This window comes from Sinohyriopsis cumingii, chromosome 4, assembly GCF_028554795.1.
Source record: "Sinohyriopsis cumingii isolate HCF-2022 chromosome 4, ASM2855479v2, whole genome shotgun sequence".
Lineage (NCBI taxonomy): Eukaryota > Metazoa > Mollusca > Bivalvia > Unionida > Unionidae > Sinohyriopsis > Sinohyriopsis cumingii.
In genome coordinates, this window is record NC_142964.1 from 29298191 (window position 1) to 29317444 (window position 19254).

At 36.0% G+C, this 19254-nt stretch overlaps 1 protein-coding gene across 3 annotated transcripts in view; it reads left to right on the forward strand.

Moving 5' to 3' along the window:
• LOC149800868 (uncharacterized) overlaps positions 1 to 15967 on the forward strand; it is a 132827-nt gene extending 116860 nt beyond the window's left edge. For all 3 annotated transcript variants that reach the window (XM_089954884.1, XM_089954885.1, XM_089954886.1), the window contains 2 exons: positions 11177 to 11254; positions 13144 to 15967. In XM_089954884.1, coding sequence (XP_089811010.1) covers positions 11177 to 11254; positions 13144 to 13797 — 732 coding nt within the window. In that variant the 3' untranslated portion in view covers positions 13798 to 15967. The remainder of the gene's footprint in view (positions 1 to 11176; positions 11255 to 13143) is intronic.
• Positions 15968 to 19254: the final 3287 nt, after the last annotated feature.

Consider the following 19254-nt stretch of genomic DNA (forward strand, 5'->3'; position numbering starts at 1 on the left):
GTTGATAATTCAAGGAATTCATGGTTTTAATCTAGTTAAGATTTGTATCATAAGTCAGATTGTAATTAAAGTCACCTACTAAACAGACTTCTTTGTGTTCTATATACAGAGTTTTAAGCTTATTTTGAAATATAGTATACAAAGCATGTCAGTGTTCGGTTGTCTATATACACAGCCCAATACTTTATGTCTCATTTAAAGCCTAATTATTTCCATACCGATTTCCTCAAGATCATATTGACATTTGAAAGAAATGCCATCTTAATGTAAACGAGAAGTCCACTACCCTTTTGGAAAAGTCAGTATTTTCATGATGCCCTTGCTTCCAGAACCTGGTATCAATATCACTGGTCAACAGTGAAATCATTACTGACTTGAAAAGGCCCTAATCTGTAGTATTTTGGTGTGCCAAACACGAATATAACCGTGAAAAATTTGTATTGGCTCTCGTTTTGAAGATATTCATATACCTCATTTTCTATGTTTCACTGTGTAAATTTCTCCAGTAGGACTGCAGCAACATCCGGAATAATGATGTAACATTGCATAATACCATCATGCTCACATCATCCACAGTTGATTGCATCATTTTCTGATGCAATGCAATACTAATGCCATGCGGCTGCTGAAGTAAGTTGACGTCAGCAGTGTACTATACATGTGTAGGCCTATTATACTAATGCCAGGCGGCTGCTGAAGCTGACGTAAGCAGTGTACTATATAAAGCCCAATCAGATAGGTTCAGCATTTAAAATATTTTAGACGTTGTGCGAGACAGTTCAAGCTACTGTTACATAAAACTTATTATTTTATCCATTTACGTACAATAAAGAACAGTAATGCCTCGAAAGTGTGTTAATACCGCGGACAATTTTTGCTATATTTGTGGGGAAGTGACATTTGCCAACCAGAAGAAAAGTATCAATTCTCAAGTGAAGAAGGCATATCATCTTTACTTCGGATGCAAGGTTGGTGACCAAGACAAGCCTTGGGCTCCGCATATATGCTGTGCTACATGTACAACACAGCTTTCACAGTGGTTGAATTGCAAAAGGTCATCAATGCCGTTTGCAGTCCCAATGGTGTGGAGAGAGCCAAGCAACCACCTAAATGACTGTTACTTCTGCTTGGTTCCTCCTCTTTCCGGCGGAATAACGAAGCGAAAGAAGTCGAGAATAGTCTACCCAAACATTCCGTCTGCATTGAGACCAGTTCCACATGGTGAGGGACTTCCTATTCCAGAACCTCCAGCAGAATATTCTCTTGATTCATCTGACGAAGACAAAGGTGAGTCGACCTGTTCTTCTCCTGGTCCATCAGCATGCAGTGATCCAGATTTTCACTGTGGTGCATCATCAACCCCACACAGAATAACACAGGAAGAACTAAATGACCTGATTCGTGATTTGGACTTATCAAAGAACAAGGCAGAATTGCTAGGATCAAGACTCCAACAATGGAATCTTCTAGAAGAAGATGTCACAATTACTGCATATCGAAAGCGCCACCAGCAATTGGAGCCTTTCTTCAGAAAGGAAAGTAATCTGATATTCTGTTCCGATATTGAGGGCCTCATGAATGCTTTAAAAATCACTCATGACCCACAAGAATGGAGACTATTTGTGGACTCTTCGAAACTGAGTCTCAAGGCTGTGCTTTTGCACAATGGAAACATTCTTCCATCTATTCCAGTAGCGTATGCTGTCCACATGAAAGAGACATACGATAACTTAAGGCAGCTACTGAATTCCATTGAGTATAACAAGTACAGCTGGCACCTCTGTGGTGATTTGAAGGTAGTTGCCCTTTTAATGGGACTGCAGCAAGGATATACAAAATACATGTGTTTCTTATGCGAGTGGGATAGCCGAGCAAGGGAAATGCACTACATGAGGAAGGAATGGACTCACAGGCAGAATGTAGCCATTGGAGAGAAGAATATCCAACACCCAGCTCTGGTTGAGGCTCAGAAAATCTTGCTACCACCCCTTCACATCAAACTAGGTTTGATGAAGAACTTCGTGAAAGCCATTGACCGGACTTTGCCAGCATTCCGATACCTGCATGAAAAATTCCCTCGACTCAGCGAAGCAAAGATTAAAGAGGGAGTTTTTGTGGGTCCTCAGATTCGAGAGCTTTTCAAAGATGACCGGTTCAACAACTTGCTGGAAGGTGACGCGAAACAAGCATGGAATGCTTTTCGCCTAGTTTCTACAAACTTCCTCGGAAATGTTAGGGCAGAAAACTATAAGGAACTAGTAGAAGACATGTTGATGAAGTATAAGAAACTTGGCTGCAATATGTCTCTAAAGATTCACTTCCTTCATTCCCATTTGGATTTCTTTCCTAGCAACTGTGGTATTGTTAGTGATGAACACGGCGAACGTTTTCATCAAGATATCGCAACAATGGAACAAAGATACCAGGGAAAATGGTCCACTACAATGCTGGCTGACTACTGCTGGACACTCCTCAGAGATGCTCCCGAACAGCTGTACAAGAGACAGGCGAAGAAATCTAAGATGTAGTCAATGACTTGATTTTTTATAGGTAGGCTATTACAGTTGACCTTTTACTATTGGAATGCATTTCGTTATGTAAACATTAATTTCTTGCAGATTACAAAAAAACTAGAGCCAATTTTGCAATTTGACTGTCATATTCGTGTTCAGCACATAAAAATTGATAAGAATTGACTAATTTTATTTCAGTAACATGACTTTTGTAAAAATTTGTTGTCCAGTGTATTTTGACCCTTGTTTTGGTCTATATGCCCCATGACAGTGTCAGTGGGGACATAGTGTCTGCCCATCCCACCATAGGTAAATTTTGTATCATTTGTTTTGGTCTATATGCCCCATGACAGTATCAGTGGGGACATAGTGTCTGCCCATCCCACCATAGGTAAATTTTGTACATTTGTTTTGGTCTATATGCCCCATGACAGTATCAGTGGGGACATAGTGTCTGCTCATCCCACCATAGGTAAATTTTGTATCATTTGTTTTGGTCTATATGCCCCATGACAGTATCAGTGGGAACATAGTGTCTGCCCATCCCACCATAGGTAAATTTTGTATCATTTGTTTTGGTCTATATGCCCCATGACAGTATCAGTGGGGACATAGTGTCTGCCCATCCCACCATAGGTAAATTTTGTATCATTTGATGCACTGTGGTGGGGCATCTGTTTCATGAACACATTTATCACTTTCCAGTTTCATGTCTACACTGTGATAGCAGAAGGGGTGATATTGTGGGCTACTGTCTGTCCTTATATCCGTACATCTGCCCTAAATTTATATTTGCATGATAACAAAATCCCTATTAAACTTATAGCCATGAAATCTCATACAGTTCTCATAATTAGATGTTTTTTTCTGGCTACTTAAGTAAGTTTTCATTTTTTTACACATTGTTGACCAGTTGCCATCTGCTTGAGCTCACAGCAGTTGATCTTTTCAAGTTTATTCAGCTTGAAGATCTGTTACTGAGTTTTCAGGATGATTGAATTTAGTATGTGATCTTGTAGTAGGCATTGTATTTTCTTGCTAGGATACAAAATAAAGGACTCTTGGGTGCTAAAATGTGGATTTAAGACAAAAGTTCATTGCATTTCCTTGCTAGTATACAAAATAAAGGACTTCTGGGTGCTAAAATGTGGATTTAAGACAAAAGTTCATTGCATTTAATGTGGATTTAATCACCAATAGGTCCTGAACAAGAAATGACCCTCTTTTTCATATATAAATTTAAATATTCTTTGTTACGGATAAATTGATATAGTACACCTACAAAAATAAATAATTTCAAGAATACTTCTAGAAAACATTATTCTGAAACAAAGCTGGACAGGTGTTATTAGAAATTTAAATTACTAATATTAGCTACAACTGTCTCCGGATAGTCTCGCACCTTCACACAGTACATCTGCCATTAAGGACATAACCTTAAACCTTGTCCTTGGATTAAGAAACATCATTTTCCACAAGTTTATGAAGTAATTTAGTATCCAGCAACACTAATATATTCTAAGTTTGTAAAAAAAAAATTAAGCACACGATAATTAATAAAGACAAAAATCTTTCATATTTGTCTTTCTTCCAATTACTGCCACACCTTCTTATACCTAGTATTACAAGCAGATGTGCTTATACACACTCAATGAATCAAGCAACCAGTCAACCAACAAGGGAGAATGTCCATGACAGCAAAGTTCTATGAATAGGTGAGATTAGATCCCAAACCACCAACATACCAATACAGGTTTTGGGGCTGATTTATCGGACTACAGCAATAGGAAATTAATAGGAGTGTTGTAGAAATAAAAAGTGACACTCATTTGAAACAATTTAGGATGACTGCCTAGTCAGCTTTCTACAATTGTAAAATTTATTGTTTATTTTTTAAAAAATATAGCAAAACCAAAAACAGATGCTCTAAAAACAAACAAAAAGACAAAGCTGTGGCAGACAAAGCAGAAGATTGATAATTCAAAATATCTTCCTCCAGGGTTCATACAGTCTTTGAAGGTCTTTGACAGTTTGGGAAAAATGAGATAGCATTTTTAAGGCCTTGAAAGTTTGGGAAAATTGAGCAGATTACCCTGAGGTCTTTAAAAGTCTTTGAAAATTGAAATAAACCCAAACATTTTAATTTCTTTCCATAATCACAAATAAAATTGTCCAAGATTGTTAGATTCAGATGTCGTTGAGTCAGGCATTCAGAAGTCTCTTATGTATGATGGGACGATGTTACCTTTCTAAACTATTCTCCCAGTTGGTCTGCTTTCCACAATATTTTCATTTGGACTAGCATTGAACCTGTAACCTTAATCACCCATTCTGGATAATGACACCTCTTGAAGGCAGCATTGACATGGTCTAGCTTTTGTTTTAAATCCATTGGATCAGATGTAACAACTTCGGCTCTGTGATGTAATATTCTGACCACCCCAAGTTTCTGGTCTAATGGATGGTATGAGTCAAAATCAAGGTACTGATCGGTATATGCAGGTTTACATTATACTATAATTTTCAATGTGCCATCATTGTTTATGACAGTGTGTGTGGCTAAAAAAAGATAATCTGCCATTTCGTTCCTTTTCTATGGTGAATTTAATATCCGGACCAATGCTGTTAATGTGATCTATGAATTCTGTTACATGTCCTGCCTTCTGCTTAGTGTGTCGTCAACATATCTGTACCACCAACACCGGGGATGGGGAGCAGTGGTGAGTGCTAACGACTCAAAGTGTTCCATATATAGTTGGGACAAATTGTTAACATTGCTCATCCTTCTGAGAGATGTTAACGGTCAGTAGAGATTAAATGAGTCTGCTGATGAAGTCCTTAGCATGAGAACAAAAGCTTCTGGTCAGCTTTATTGTTTGTGCATGTAGTTGACAAGTTAAAAACATTGTCAGATATGAATATTACTACACAGCTAAGTTTTCACCAAAGTGGATGTGTGTGTGTGATTAGGATTTGTAATGTAGCTTTAACAATTTTTCTGTCATATCACTACGATGTCTGCAGTGTGGCAGTTTATAATGATGTCTAGCACTGGGGCATCATGCCGCAGACATGTAGCATGACGTTTCACCCAGTCACATTATCCTGACACCAGGTCGACCAGTCCTACCACTAACTTCTTAATGCTGAGCGCCTAGCAAGTCAGCTGTTAGTACCATTTTTGTAAGTCTTTGGTATGACTCGGCTGGGGTTCGAACCCATGACCTCCCACTTCTGAGGCAGACACTCTAACCGCTAGGCCACAGGAGTGGTTTCACCAAAGTATACACCGTGATATGTAATGCATCCTAATAAACGTGGCATAATTCCCATGTTGTCATAAGCACTCCAGAATGTAAGCTTCTTTGCTGGTTCTACATGTGTACAGATGGCTTTCACCAGTGATGGGGGGTATCTTTGGAAGATATTACTTCATTGATTTAGCCACAAGATGCCTCTTTCCTTGCACTGCTTCATGTGATTTCTTTTATTGCAGATACTTTTGATTTATTGTTTCATTAAACCAAAATCATGAAGTTGGTACTGAAATGCCTGCCCTCATGGATGCTTTTCCAGGCTCATATTGATTGCAATTATCCTTAATCTGTCTAGGAGTCTGTCATCTGTGTTTGCTTTACCACTCTCCCCAAGCATCAAAGAGTTGACATCGCCACTTTTTTCACATTTTCTTGTTATTTAGATTTACTCTTGAGCCATGAAATGGTAGACTTACGAAAATGGAATATTTCTTTGAGTTTTCTGTGGCTTTTACCTCTCAATGAATTGGATAGCCAGCTGCATACCTGCCATAGTCCCAGACTGTTGGCAGGGAAGGGCATTTAAAACTCTGAAAGAGTGTTTTGAGGTCATTAGTGGAGGGGAAGCAGTGTGTGTGACCAAAAGAAGCAATGGCATCCAATTGAGATTAAGCTGGAATTTCATATTAGCTCAAAAAACAATGATTGAAAATTCAATTATGAAAATAACTTGTTCAAAGCATTTAATACACTTATTTAAAAAATGGTTGGTAGACTTAGTATTGTTTGTTTATTATGGGGATGTTTTTACTTGATTGCATGTAGACTTTAGTACATGGTGATAAAACATGTACTACCTGCTACCAGATTTACGTAGTTAGATAATGTAAAATCATAGTTTAGCCATATATCCAAAGGAATACGGTAGTGTGGTGGTGGTGGTTATGGTGGGTCAGTCCCCCAAGCACTTTTAAACATGTGCCAGCATTGTCAGTGGATGTCAAACTAATCAAATCAACTCTTATGCCACTATATGTACAAAAAAATGTACTAAATGTTTTAATTTTACCTTTTGTAAAAATAATATGAAAAAAACATACATTCAAACCAATGTTTGTACCAGACTTGAATGATGGTACATTGAGTGTTATATCCTACATATAAAATTGGTTATGTGCTCAGGCCCTTGGATCTTGTCCATAGACTTGGGGATTCAATTATAAACAACAACTACATCATGATCATCAAGGCATAACCACAATAATTCATTGTCATATCACATCAGCCTTGATGTACAACCCTCAGTATGGTATCAGTGGATCTATGATGGGACATGCTTCATGGTGTCATTTTGAATTTCAAACATTGGGTTTTAAAACTCATTGTAAATATTAGATATCATGATATTTCAAAAACAGATTTTTTATGTTAACAATGGTTAACAAGACTTGAGCTGTCTGATCCATGTTTCATGGAATTTCTTATATAGTAATACCGGGGCCCCGAGTGGCCGAGTGTTCTAAAGTGCTCTTCGTTACGGATCACTGCCATCTCACCTATGTCTGTGTGGGTTTGAGTCTCAGATTCGGCCAATGTGGGTATGTGAGAAAGCCTGCCAGTAGCTTCTCATGGGTTGGTGGTTCTTTCCAGGGGTGTTCCTGGGGTTCTTCCTCCACCATTAATACTGGCCGCCATGTATAGCCTATCGTGTGCTGAAAAATGGCGTTAAACCCCACAACAACAACAATTTACAGTAATACCTCCCTCAGATTGCCTCGCAAGTCCAGTCATTCATACATTGGTTCACACACAATACATGTATCTTATAATTCTTAATACTGTTTCATTATTTAAGCATTTATTTGTCAGTGCACCACATTTTAAATGAAAAAGATGCTGTTTAGACATCCATTATGGCTGCCACAGTGTCCATCTAAAAAATCTTGTCACTACTCCATCATTGTGGAGTTTTCACTGAAAGACTTCTTATGATGTGCAATTCAACCTAAACAGAATGTCAGACTGACATGGATTTTTCACCAGATGTCTTTTATGGTCTTTAGTTGGCCCTAAGTGAAAATGATGCCCCCTGTCATTTTATATAATGGTGACCTTGTTGTTATCACTACTCTTAAATGGATGATCATCTTGACTTGGGGATTTCACCAAAAGACTTGTCATACTCTCTGGTTGTCCAAAATTTAAATGGTGTTGAACTTACATACAATATGACCACCACAATGACTATCTTGGTCCTAAATGTAAATGGTGTTGATCTTACATCCACTATGACCACTGCAATGACTATCTTGGTCCTAAATGTAAATGGTGTTGAACTTAATCCAATATGACCACTGCAATGACTATCTTGGTCCTAAATGTAAATGGTGTTGATCTTACATCCAATATGACCACTGCATTAACTATCTTGGTCCTAAATGTAAATGGTGTTGAACTTACATCCAATATGACCACTGCAATGACTGTCTTGGTCTTAAATGTAAATGGTGTTGATCTTACATCCACTATGACCACTGCAATGACTATCTTGGTCCTAAATGTAAATGGTGTTGATCTTACATCCAATATATGACCACCACAATGACTATCTTGGTCCTAAATTTAAATGGTATTGAACTTGCATCCAATATGACCACCACAAGGACTATCTTGGTCCTAAATGTAAATGGTGTTGAACTTGCATCCACTTTGACCACCAGAATGACTATCTTGGTCCTAAATTTAAATGGTGTTGAACTTGCATCCACTATGACCACCACAATGACTATCTTGGTCCTAAACGTAAATGGTGTTGATCTTACATCCAGTATGACCGCTGCAATGACTTTCTTGGTCCTAAATGTAAATAGTGTCGATCTTACATCCACTATGACCATCACAATGACTATTTTGAAAATTATGTTGTTGCTACTACTCCAGAATTGATCATCATATTGATTTGAGGTTTTCATTAGATCATATTGACTTGTTGTTTTCAATAGATCATATTGACTTGTTGTTTTCATTAGATCATATTGACTTAGGGTTTTCATTAGATCAAATTGACTTGAGGTTTTCGTTAGATCATATTGACTTGGGGTTTTCATTAGAAGAATTCTTATGATGTCTACTTGGTCTAAACAAAAATGGTACTGATCTTACGTCTACTACAAAACAAATTTCAAAACAAAGTTGTATTGTTCATCTTAAATGGATTGCTTATCAACACTGGGTTTTTGCCAAAAATGATGTCTGATTTGCCTGAAATTAAACAGGTGCCCCAATATGTTCACCAAAGCGGTCTTCTTGAAAAAAATTGTATTGCATAAGAATATCAGAGATGGTTTCAGTTAAAAAGAAGAAACAGTCGTATTTATAGTTCTTGGAAATTCAGACAGTCTTATTTGTAGTTCTTGGAAATTCAGACAGTAGAGTGAAGTTTCACTTCAGACACATTTACTTTGCATTTGATTCTGTAACAAATTGTTTTATTATATAGTTGTAAATTTATCATCCAAACAAGATCTGAGGGGCCCCGTGTGGCCGAGTGGTCTAAAGTGCTCTCCGTCACGGATCAATGCCATCTCACCTCTGTCTGCGTGGGTTCAAATCTCGGGCTCGGCCAATGTGGATATGTGAGAAAGCTTGCCGGTAGCTTCTCGTGGGTCGGTGGTTCTTTCCGGGGTTTTCCCAGGTTCTTCCTCCACCATTAATACTGGCTGCCATGTATAGCCTATCTTGTGCTGAAAAATGGCTATAACCCTATAACAACAACAACAAGATCTGAATTGGTTTTGGTTCTAATTATTGTAGGAACTTCATTAAAATGAAAATATAAAATGTGGTAAATCTTTATTGATTGTCATTTGTATAGTATATCTTTTTGGTTACTGCACCAAATCTTCATTACATTTTGACTGCAGGCATTAATGCCTCCTCAAAACTTATTGATCTCCAACCTTAACTTTGGGACTAAGGACACAGTCAGAGAAAATTTATGTTAATCTTTTGGTTCAGGTTTTGTTTTTCATTTGGATGTATGTCCTAAATTCCTTGATAAATTGTGTTCATACTTGGAATGATTTATTATATTGTTAAGATATTATTTTCCTCCACAAAACTTATTGCTCACCACCAAAAGTACAAGACATTTCTCTAAACACTGTCATTCAGCGACATGTATTCACCCTTTGACTTTGGGACCAAGGGCACCATCAGAGAAAATTTGTGTTAATCTCTTGGTTCAAGTTTTGTTTTTCATTTGGATGTATTTCCCTTGGAATGATTCATTATAAGACCAACTCAACATGCTCACTTACTCCTTTGACCTTTGGGTTAAGGTGACAGTAATGAAAAATTTTCTTACAATTTTTTGGTTTACATTTTCTAGAACCCTTTCTGGATTTGTTCATATATGAGTTGAATCATTATAAAGCTAGGACAGTTCTGTGACATTCTTACTCGCTTTTTTGACCTTGGAGTCAAGGTCTCAGTCATAATAATTTGCATTGAGGTTTTGGTTACATTTTTCTTTAATTTGTTTATATTTCCTAAACCCCTTAATGGAGTTTGTTCTTAGTGGGGATGAATTATAATGAAGCTAAGAAAATTCCTTCTGTGACATACATGCTTTCCTCTTTGAACTTGAGGCCAAGATCAAGATGGTAGAAAATTTGTGTTAAGAACTTGCTTCAAGATTTTGTGTTTACATTTTCTTAACTCTTTAATATTTTTTCTTCATACTATCTATGAATCACTGTCTTTCTTTGACCTGCTTGCTCAACCATTTGATCTTGAGGTCAAGGTCACTCATTTTAAAGCACGATTTGATAATGGGCTTGTGATGCAGGTCTTAGCCTTCTTGCTTATAATATTTAAAAACTTTTAAATCTTTACCTTTTTACTTTTAGAAGTACTTGTTTATTTTTTGGGAAGAGTTTAATTTGGATAAACAGGGAATGCAATCTTTGCAGTATAATCAGAAATCATGTCATTGTAGTATAACACAGAAATCATGTCTTTTTAGTATAACACAGAAATCATGTCTTTTTAGTGTAACACAGAAATCATGTCTCATCAGTTCTTTTCTACTTCAGTGGAACCATTTTCAAAAAGCTCCAATGGGCTAGTGAAATTTGTTGAAAATTAAATTATGTGTAGAACAGAAAATACCACTTAGATTTCTTAATAATTTTGATTAATTTTTAATGTTGGTTCTTGTCAATATGAGGAAGTTTGAGAAACTTCTTTTGTCATAAGTAGTGTAGACTATTTTATTTTTCTGTTTTTAAAGCATCGCTTGCCAAGTATCAGTTAGCGTAATTAGACCTTTGTCTTTTAGATGTCAGCAGTGTTTAACAAGTTTTATTTGTTTAAAAAATATATATTTTTCAATTGATTTTGCAGTACATATTTTCTGCGTTGAAGAATTATCCTTGCACTAAAGAAGGAATAGAAACCAGTCTGCGTAGTGCAAAATATGAGGTAGGATCCAGATGTGTTTAATGAGTATATTTCTTTATTTTTATGTCTTGAATAAAATGTCTATTATTCATGCTGCAAGATGTTTTTATAGTCAGAATATTCGAGCTTTGATTAATCAGGAAATATCTTGGTTTCATTACATTATAAATAAGAGATGTTGAAAATATACTTGTACAATAAAAATTAATTTTCTTACAGAATTCTTTTTATGTCTGCCATATTGCTAAGCATGTTATGTAATGCTGTCCATCTGTCTGTTGCCAGTCTGGTTTTCATACAATAACTTTGGTTGCCAGTCTGGTTTTCATAACAATAACTTTGGTTGCCAGTCTGGTTTTCATACAATAACTGTTGCCAGTCTGGTTTTCATACAATAACTGTTGCCCACAATCTACAGCTACCAAACATTTTGAATGGCTTGCACTTGGGGTAAGGAGAAACCTTATTGATTTAGAGCTCCAATGCTTAAAAAGGTCAGGTCAGAACAAAAACACTTTCTGCACAGTAACTAGAGTTCTACAAGTCTACAGTTGCCAGATTGTATGCATTGTTTACACATGGGGTAAGAAAGAAATCTTATCAGTGTTATGGTCAAATGGTCAAAAGTCTGAGCAAATGGGACTGAAAGAAGGAAGATGGCTTGGGTTATCTTCACTAACCAAGGCTCCAATATGTCAATCCCATCAACAACTTGGCAGATTGAACAGATATTTCTTTGCTTCGGGTCTGTGGATTTCATTGGATGCAGCAGCAAGCCTTTGCAGCCAATCAAAATTAAGTTGTTCAAATTTGAACACTGTTCCTACGTGATTGAGACAAGAGGAGCACACAACTTGAATTGACACATAAATAAGCACTTTTCCAGTAACAGTCCGTGTTTGCACAAATACCTTTCACTCACTGACTGAAAGAATAAAAAAAAAATCTACATAATAACATAAATTCTACATGGCATACCTCATCAAACCTTTGCAGATTGCTTTCACTTGGGGTAAAGAAGAAACCTGTTGATGTAAGGGTTGATGGTGAGTTCAACTAAGTAACTAATAAAAATCAACAAGTTTAGTAAAATTCAACAAATAATATATTTCCCTGGAATGTCAAGTTTAAAAGGAATAAATCCCAAATAATCCTAAAGGTTCTATATCAAGTCTAAAAGTTTAGAGTTCTGAAATAATTCCAGTAGTTCTGAATGTGCTGTAACCCGGAAAAATTTGATATAAATACAGTCCAAAAATTGTGTTAATCCAGTCAACGAGCACTTTATAATTCCAATGAATAATTTAGATAAATAATTCCCTTCAAATTGTAACAGGACACAACTAAAATTGATTCTACTAAGACTGATATTACAATGGGAATAAATAAGTCTGTTGATCGCAACCTTTATATAAAAACATAAGACACGTGTGAGGACCATAATGTGGGTCATTTTCCCATCAAATTGGTAAACATTGTGAGGGATCTTTGTTTAAACTGTAACAAACAATCTGACAAACTTCAGGTAGACCATTGCTGTGTAGCCTCCATGAGTTTTTAGACAAGATTTTGTATCATCTCCTTGAATAGCAATGATTATGGGCAACTGGCTTGAGGGTTAAAGTGGACAATGGGTTGTAGTGATTGATTTCAGCAATTCAGTTTTGTCAAGCCATGTTTGACATTATGATCACTGTGAAATCCGTCAGTGTACATACACTTGTCCATCCATCCATCCACACCCTCATTTAAAGTCAATGGTAAAAGATTTAAATTAAGCTGAATGTTAAAGGTTGTTTACTTTTTGGCTAAGTGAAAGGTAGGTTGAACATAAACAGATTCATTTTTAATTTGTATCATCAGAAATACAATCCTTTTACTTGGTTGTCAACTTCTTCTATTCTCGGCAGGTTGATGGACTACTATTTTACCATAAGACAGCCAAATATGAACCAGGTTCCACACCTTTGGTGCTTTGGGTTAAACCTTACATATTGCCTGAAATACTGGATGTTCAAATCGCAGAATCCTTCATGGCCGAAAAGCCTCAAGGATACACAGATTTTGCACATCATGTGGAAAATATTAAAAAGGGAATTGAGCCTGAAAGGAAGAAAAAGAAGAAAAAGAAAAAGAAAAGTTCATTTGTTCCATCAGTGGAACTTGTACTTCCAGAAGTACCAGTGAAAGAAACAGGAAAGAAAAAGAAAGGTCAGGGCAACCAGAATAAGGGTTACAATGGACAAAGAGTTATAGTAACTGACTACACATATGTTGCAAATCCATGGGGCTCACCACAGTATGGAATGATGGGTCAAAGAAGGGGAATTGGACGGGGTCTACTCCATATGCCCAATCCAGCTGGAGCAGCATACAGGTCAAGGCCCCAAACAGCCCCTGGAAGACAGGGGGGTAGGCAGATTTCTGGGAAGGGAGCAGGGAGTGGCAATCGACAAGGTGGTGGTAAATGTCAGAATGCATTTGGAATGTCTGATATTGAAGCAGCTTTGGCTCTTATAGACTACCAGTCAGAATCCCATGCTTCCAGACAGCATTACTACTGAAATAAATATAGTCTAGCCACTATTGAAATAGAGCCTAGGTACTATCAAAATAGTCTAGTTACTATTGAAATATATACAAGCCAACATTGAAATAGAGTCTAGTTACTATTGAAATAGTCTAGATACTGTTGAAATAAATTCTAGCCACTATTGAAATATAGTCTAGGTACTATTGAAATAGAGTCTAGTCACTGTTGAAATAATAAGAGTCTAGGTGCTATTGAAACAAATAGTCTAGTTACTGTTGAAATAAATAGCCACTATTGAAATAACAGTAACCTAGCTGTCTGGAAGCATGTAGTTTGCTATTTTCATACATCAAGAATTGGCACCAGTTTAAATGTTATGCTTTTATCACACAATAGGGTGTATCTTGAATGTTTATCATGGACATACTTTGTGTCGAATTGAAAAGAAATGAACACAGTTTCATGTGTTTTAATGAATAGTTTGCCATAAAAGCTGAAAATGGAAATTTTGTTACTATTAGTACTAGATCTTCATATAATATCAATATTCTTGGTGCTTTACTTTTTTATCAAGCCCACCTTGGCTCTAACACTATGGTGTCAGTCCATGTGTGTCCATCAGCATCGCTATCCACTCTCTAGATTAACCGCAGTGTTAAAGTTTTTAATGTATGTCTTTTCTAGCTACCATGTCCATTTACTTACAAGTCCAACTGTAAATTGCATAGACCCAGATTTGCTGTTGCATAATGCACCAGCAGATCTGTGTTGGTGCAGTTTCTTCAGAGTAATCAGTAGAACAAACAACATAGATCCTGATTTCCAGTGCATTATTTGATGGCAGATCGGGTCTATTTGGTTTGGAGTTAAACTAGACTTGCAAGCAGGTATACAGCAAAAAATGTGGACTTGACAAAATGGGGGTCTCTTGTTGTAAATAAAACTTTTGAACTTAGTTGTCTTGTCTTGTAAAGTATTCGAAGCAGAGTTTTGCGTGTCTGACCAGACCAATCAGCTTTTTGAAATGACTCTGTCATGAAATGCAGACATAATTTAAGTAACTTGAATGTAAAATTGTACAATATTTTGTCTTGGATGTATTTTTTGGTTTATTAGAGTGTAATTGTTGTATCGTTTTGTATATTAAGGTTTATATTTTGTTTGACCTACCCTTTTAGCACAGGATCATAAACCTATTGAGTGATGAGGTCAAATAATTGCTTGTTGTTTGGGTGTTCTTCTAATCAAGGGCTCTAATTTTCATCATTGACATTACATTTTTTCTCTTGTAAATGCATGTGTCTAGAATAGTTAGAAGTCAGTAAACTTGGTTGTCATCACTGCCAGTTGTTTTCATTTTTTTAGTGGAATTGGTCGTTGATTTTCGTTAAATGTGTATGTAACTAACTACTAGTATTTTCAGTTACTTATCAATAAGTATTGATACTTATAAATTCTGTAGATAATTTTCCCACAATATGGGGAAAAAGCTTGTGCGTAACATTAATGTTTGTGTAAAATCTAGTTAAGATTCAGTTATCTTTTTATTTCATTTAAGAATGTCCTTTTTATGCTATTCATGTTTAATTTAACTTAGTGCTATTTATTCAGTGTTCATTGTTGTAAGTAGACGGTTCTTTATAATAGCTCTGTCGAAAATCTACAGCCATTATTGAATGAGTGAGTTAAGACCACTTCTTTTCATCAGTATCCATTAGTTGTGCGAGTGGATGAAAGAGGATTTATGTTCAATCATATCAATGTTTTTAACTGAAGATTGCCATCTTGTGTTTTGACCAAGTGTGTAATTTTATCTCTTCTTTTGAATGCATGTTTAAATTTTTTTCCTTTCTTCTACTTTTAAAAAAAGATTTTGATTCAAAATGTGGAGAGAAATATATAAAGATTTTGATTCAAAATGTGTTGAGAAATATATACATTTTCTTAATTGCTTTAGAACACAATATAAGTTTTCAAAGGGCTCTGAAAAATTGTTATATTTTTTGAATTTTCCAAGATCATTGTCATGTTCTTGTGAAGACCTCATTTGAAAAAAAAACAAAGAAAGTACATTGAATTCTTTTTAGTTTCTTTAGATAAACAACTTATTTATGAAAGAAAACATTTATACATTGTCTTGTTTAATTGGATTCATTGAATTTCAACCATGATTAATAAATTGCATGAAGTAAAAATGAAAAGCTTCCATGTGTTCTATTGTACATTGATATTAAATGTTCATTAGCTGTGTTGAATGATTTCTCTTGCCAGTTATGGTTAACTTGAGCACGTCCTTACCTTCTGTATGAAATAATGATCTACCGTATATACTTGCTTATAACCAACCGTAAAAATGCACAGACCCAGATCTGTTATCACATATTGCACTAGTTGATCTGGATCTGTGCAGTTTGTTAAGAGTAATCAGTTGAATGAACAACATAGACCTGATCTGCAGGTGCAGTATGCTAAAACAAATCAGGATCTTGTTTGCAGTTTGCCTGCAAGTAGATGTGGTACTATTAGTGGGTCTTTTCTGGTAAATGATCATGATTTTATAGATAGATTTTATGGATTGTAACAACTGGTCAGAGAATATCTCCATTTTTGTTGAAAGAATTGATCAGTATATTCATTTATTGATTGATTGATTGGCTTGTTGGTTGACTGGTTGCTTGATTCATTGATGGATGGATCAGTTGCTTGATTGATTGGTTGAATTTATATTGAAATACCTCACAGTTTAGTTACAGCTGGTTTTATTGCTTGCAGAGTGAAATTAAACGTTTGATTTTAAGCTCCACTGGCCACAAGGTGAATAGAGCCTATGTAATAATCAGTTCCTAGGTGTCAGGCTTATGATCAAACTTTGTAAGTCTATCTTAACCTTGACTCTGACAAATTTTATTAATCACCATTGTGTAACCTTGGGTTTATAATCAGTGATCATGATGGGAAGTTTGTATACTGTGATGGCATTTGAACACAGCAACTCAGATAGAAAAGGATTTTGATCAAATTTGGTACCTTGATGAATAAAACAATATTTTGAACAAATTCTTTGATCTGTTCATTCATGAATGATTTATTGACAGGCCATCCACAGCATGAAAGTTTTATCTTCCTTGTGACAGACCTGGCAACCCCAAAGAGATTCCTCGAAGGAGATTTCAAAACATTTTCAGGGAGATTTCAATTAATTGCAGGGAGGATTTCATCAGGGGAGAAACATGTTGAACACATTTACAAAAAGTGAATGGTTTTTAAATAAACATATGCTAATTCAATTCTAAAATGTTTTTTTTTTAGATAATAAGTAATAATATATAAATAACAAACTGAACAAAACTTAACAGTGAAGAACATCAATCAAAACTTCTTCTGGAGGGACATGGTTGTTGCTTCTTTGCATCTTTTAAGCATAACTTTGTCAAACTGTCTCTCTGAGCAAACAATACCTTGTTTAACAACAAGATGTTCTAGTGTCTCAGTTTTAATACTACTTCTGACGTGAGTCCTATTCTTCCTCACAATACTAAATATTCTTTCACAGGATGCATTGCTGTGAGGGATGGCTCATCACTTTGGCAAGAAGTCCAAATTTTGCTCAACCCTTTCTATCTCTGATCTCACCAATCTTCACCCAAGTTTGGTCCATGGCAGCTGCTGAATTAGACTCCAGCATTCCAACCTGGTATAGAGAAAACTGCATCTGCAGCTGATTCAGTGAAGCTCCTGCAAGCATGATTGCTGGAAACCGCTTCACAAAGAAATCAGTATTACGAAGCTGATGAAGGGCCTCTTTGTCACATATGCTACAACCGCATTATTAAGATGAGGTTCTGAAATATTTCCATGCTTAATTAGATAGTTACATGCTGTTGTAAAGAAGGCTTTTATAGAGGTAAAGAATGAGTCAGCCTTTCCTTTAGGAAGTTTACATTCCTGCATGAAGCTCTGAGCTGCTTAACCAATCATTATTTCTTCATTATTCGTGATTTTGTATCCAATCCAGAAGTCAACAGATTCTGTATCCTTGTAGATCATGGCAGAAGGTTTCACAAATATGGCCATAATCTGCATGATAAACTCTTTTATCTGAGCAGCCTGTTTGTGGATCATTCGTTCTTCTGACTGCAGCTCAAGCTTCACCCTGTGAAAAAAGGGAATGATGAAGTCCAAGAATAGGAGGTTCAACTTAAAAGCCCTGGACCTTATATTTTCCAGAACTCTCTGCTTTCTAGAGTGGCTGGCTTCCAAACTTTGTCTTGCTTTCACTTCTTTACTGGCAGACTTTGCTTTGCACTCTGCCTTAAATAAGGCTGTAAGTGGATCCCACTACATGAGTACCCATTTTGTTGTTTTTCCAAGAGACAGCCTCCTAGTACCGTCATGCTTGCACACCTATTATGAACACCTGCTTCTTCTTCGCAATGTATGAATGCATGCATCCTGTTGGTGCTCATTTTGATGTAGTAATAAATTGCATGAAAGAACGATTCTATATAAACAGTAAGCTCCCTGCAAGCCCATTCATAAGCCCAGTGGAGTCGATGACAATTGCAACCAGCTCTGGCTGTTTTGCAGCAAAAATTCATAGGCACCACTCTTCATTCCTATCATTACATTGGTGTTGTCTGTGGTGAATGGAATGCAATTCCTCCAAGGGATGTCTTTTTTTTAAATTTGTTGTCAATCATTTTTGCAATGTTTTCCCCTGTTCCCTTTTCTGTGCACTCCAATAATGTTAGAAGTTTCATTCTTGTATTTCCATTCTCACTATAGCGAACAACAAGTGAGTATAACTTGTCTCCCCTGTCATTGCTACCTACTACATGTATAGGAATGCTAAATCAGTGAACACCACATGGGCCATATATGGTTTTAGATCTAAGAGGATCCTTTGTTCAAATTTGTTTGAAATTAAAATTTCAAGAGTGATGAATTATGCCATTTTAAATCTTGTTGGAAACTGTTGAATTTTGTATACTTATTATCTGAATGAGAAAAGCTGTGAAAAAACGTAAAAAGGAATTTAAAAAATAAAACATACAATTTAAATAAGCCACCCTTCTTAACTTAAAATGATTATCAAAATTGAGATAAGAAAGTTTGCTATAACTAAATATGGTAAGTGCCCATACAAACAAGACCAATTCTCTCAATTTTATGTTGAACCATTCTTTATTATATGTCTCTATTCTTAATTGCATCACAGGCACTTTTTCCTGCCTTAACCAGGAAGTCTGATTGGGAAAGAATTATTTATTGAATACATATAATCATAGCATCTTTGTCTTTAATATTAGATGTAATTTCAAAAATATCTCTCCATTGTTTGAACCTAGCTTAAGATAATTTAGAAATCGCTGAATTGAAGAGCTTTAAAAGGAAACTCATGGTAAGGTATTTTAATTTAGTAAACAATGTTTTCATCTGTCAGAAATGTGCCTTTAACTTATGTGTTTAAGTTTTGGATAACCTATCT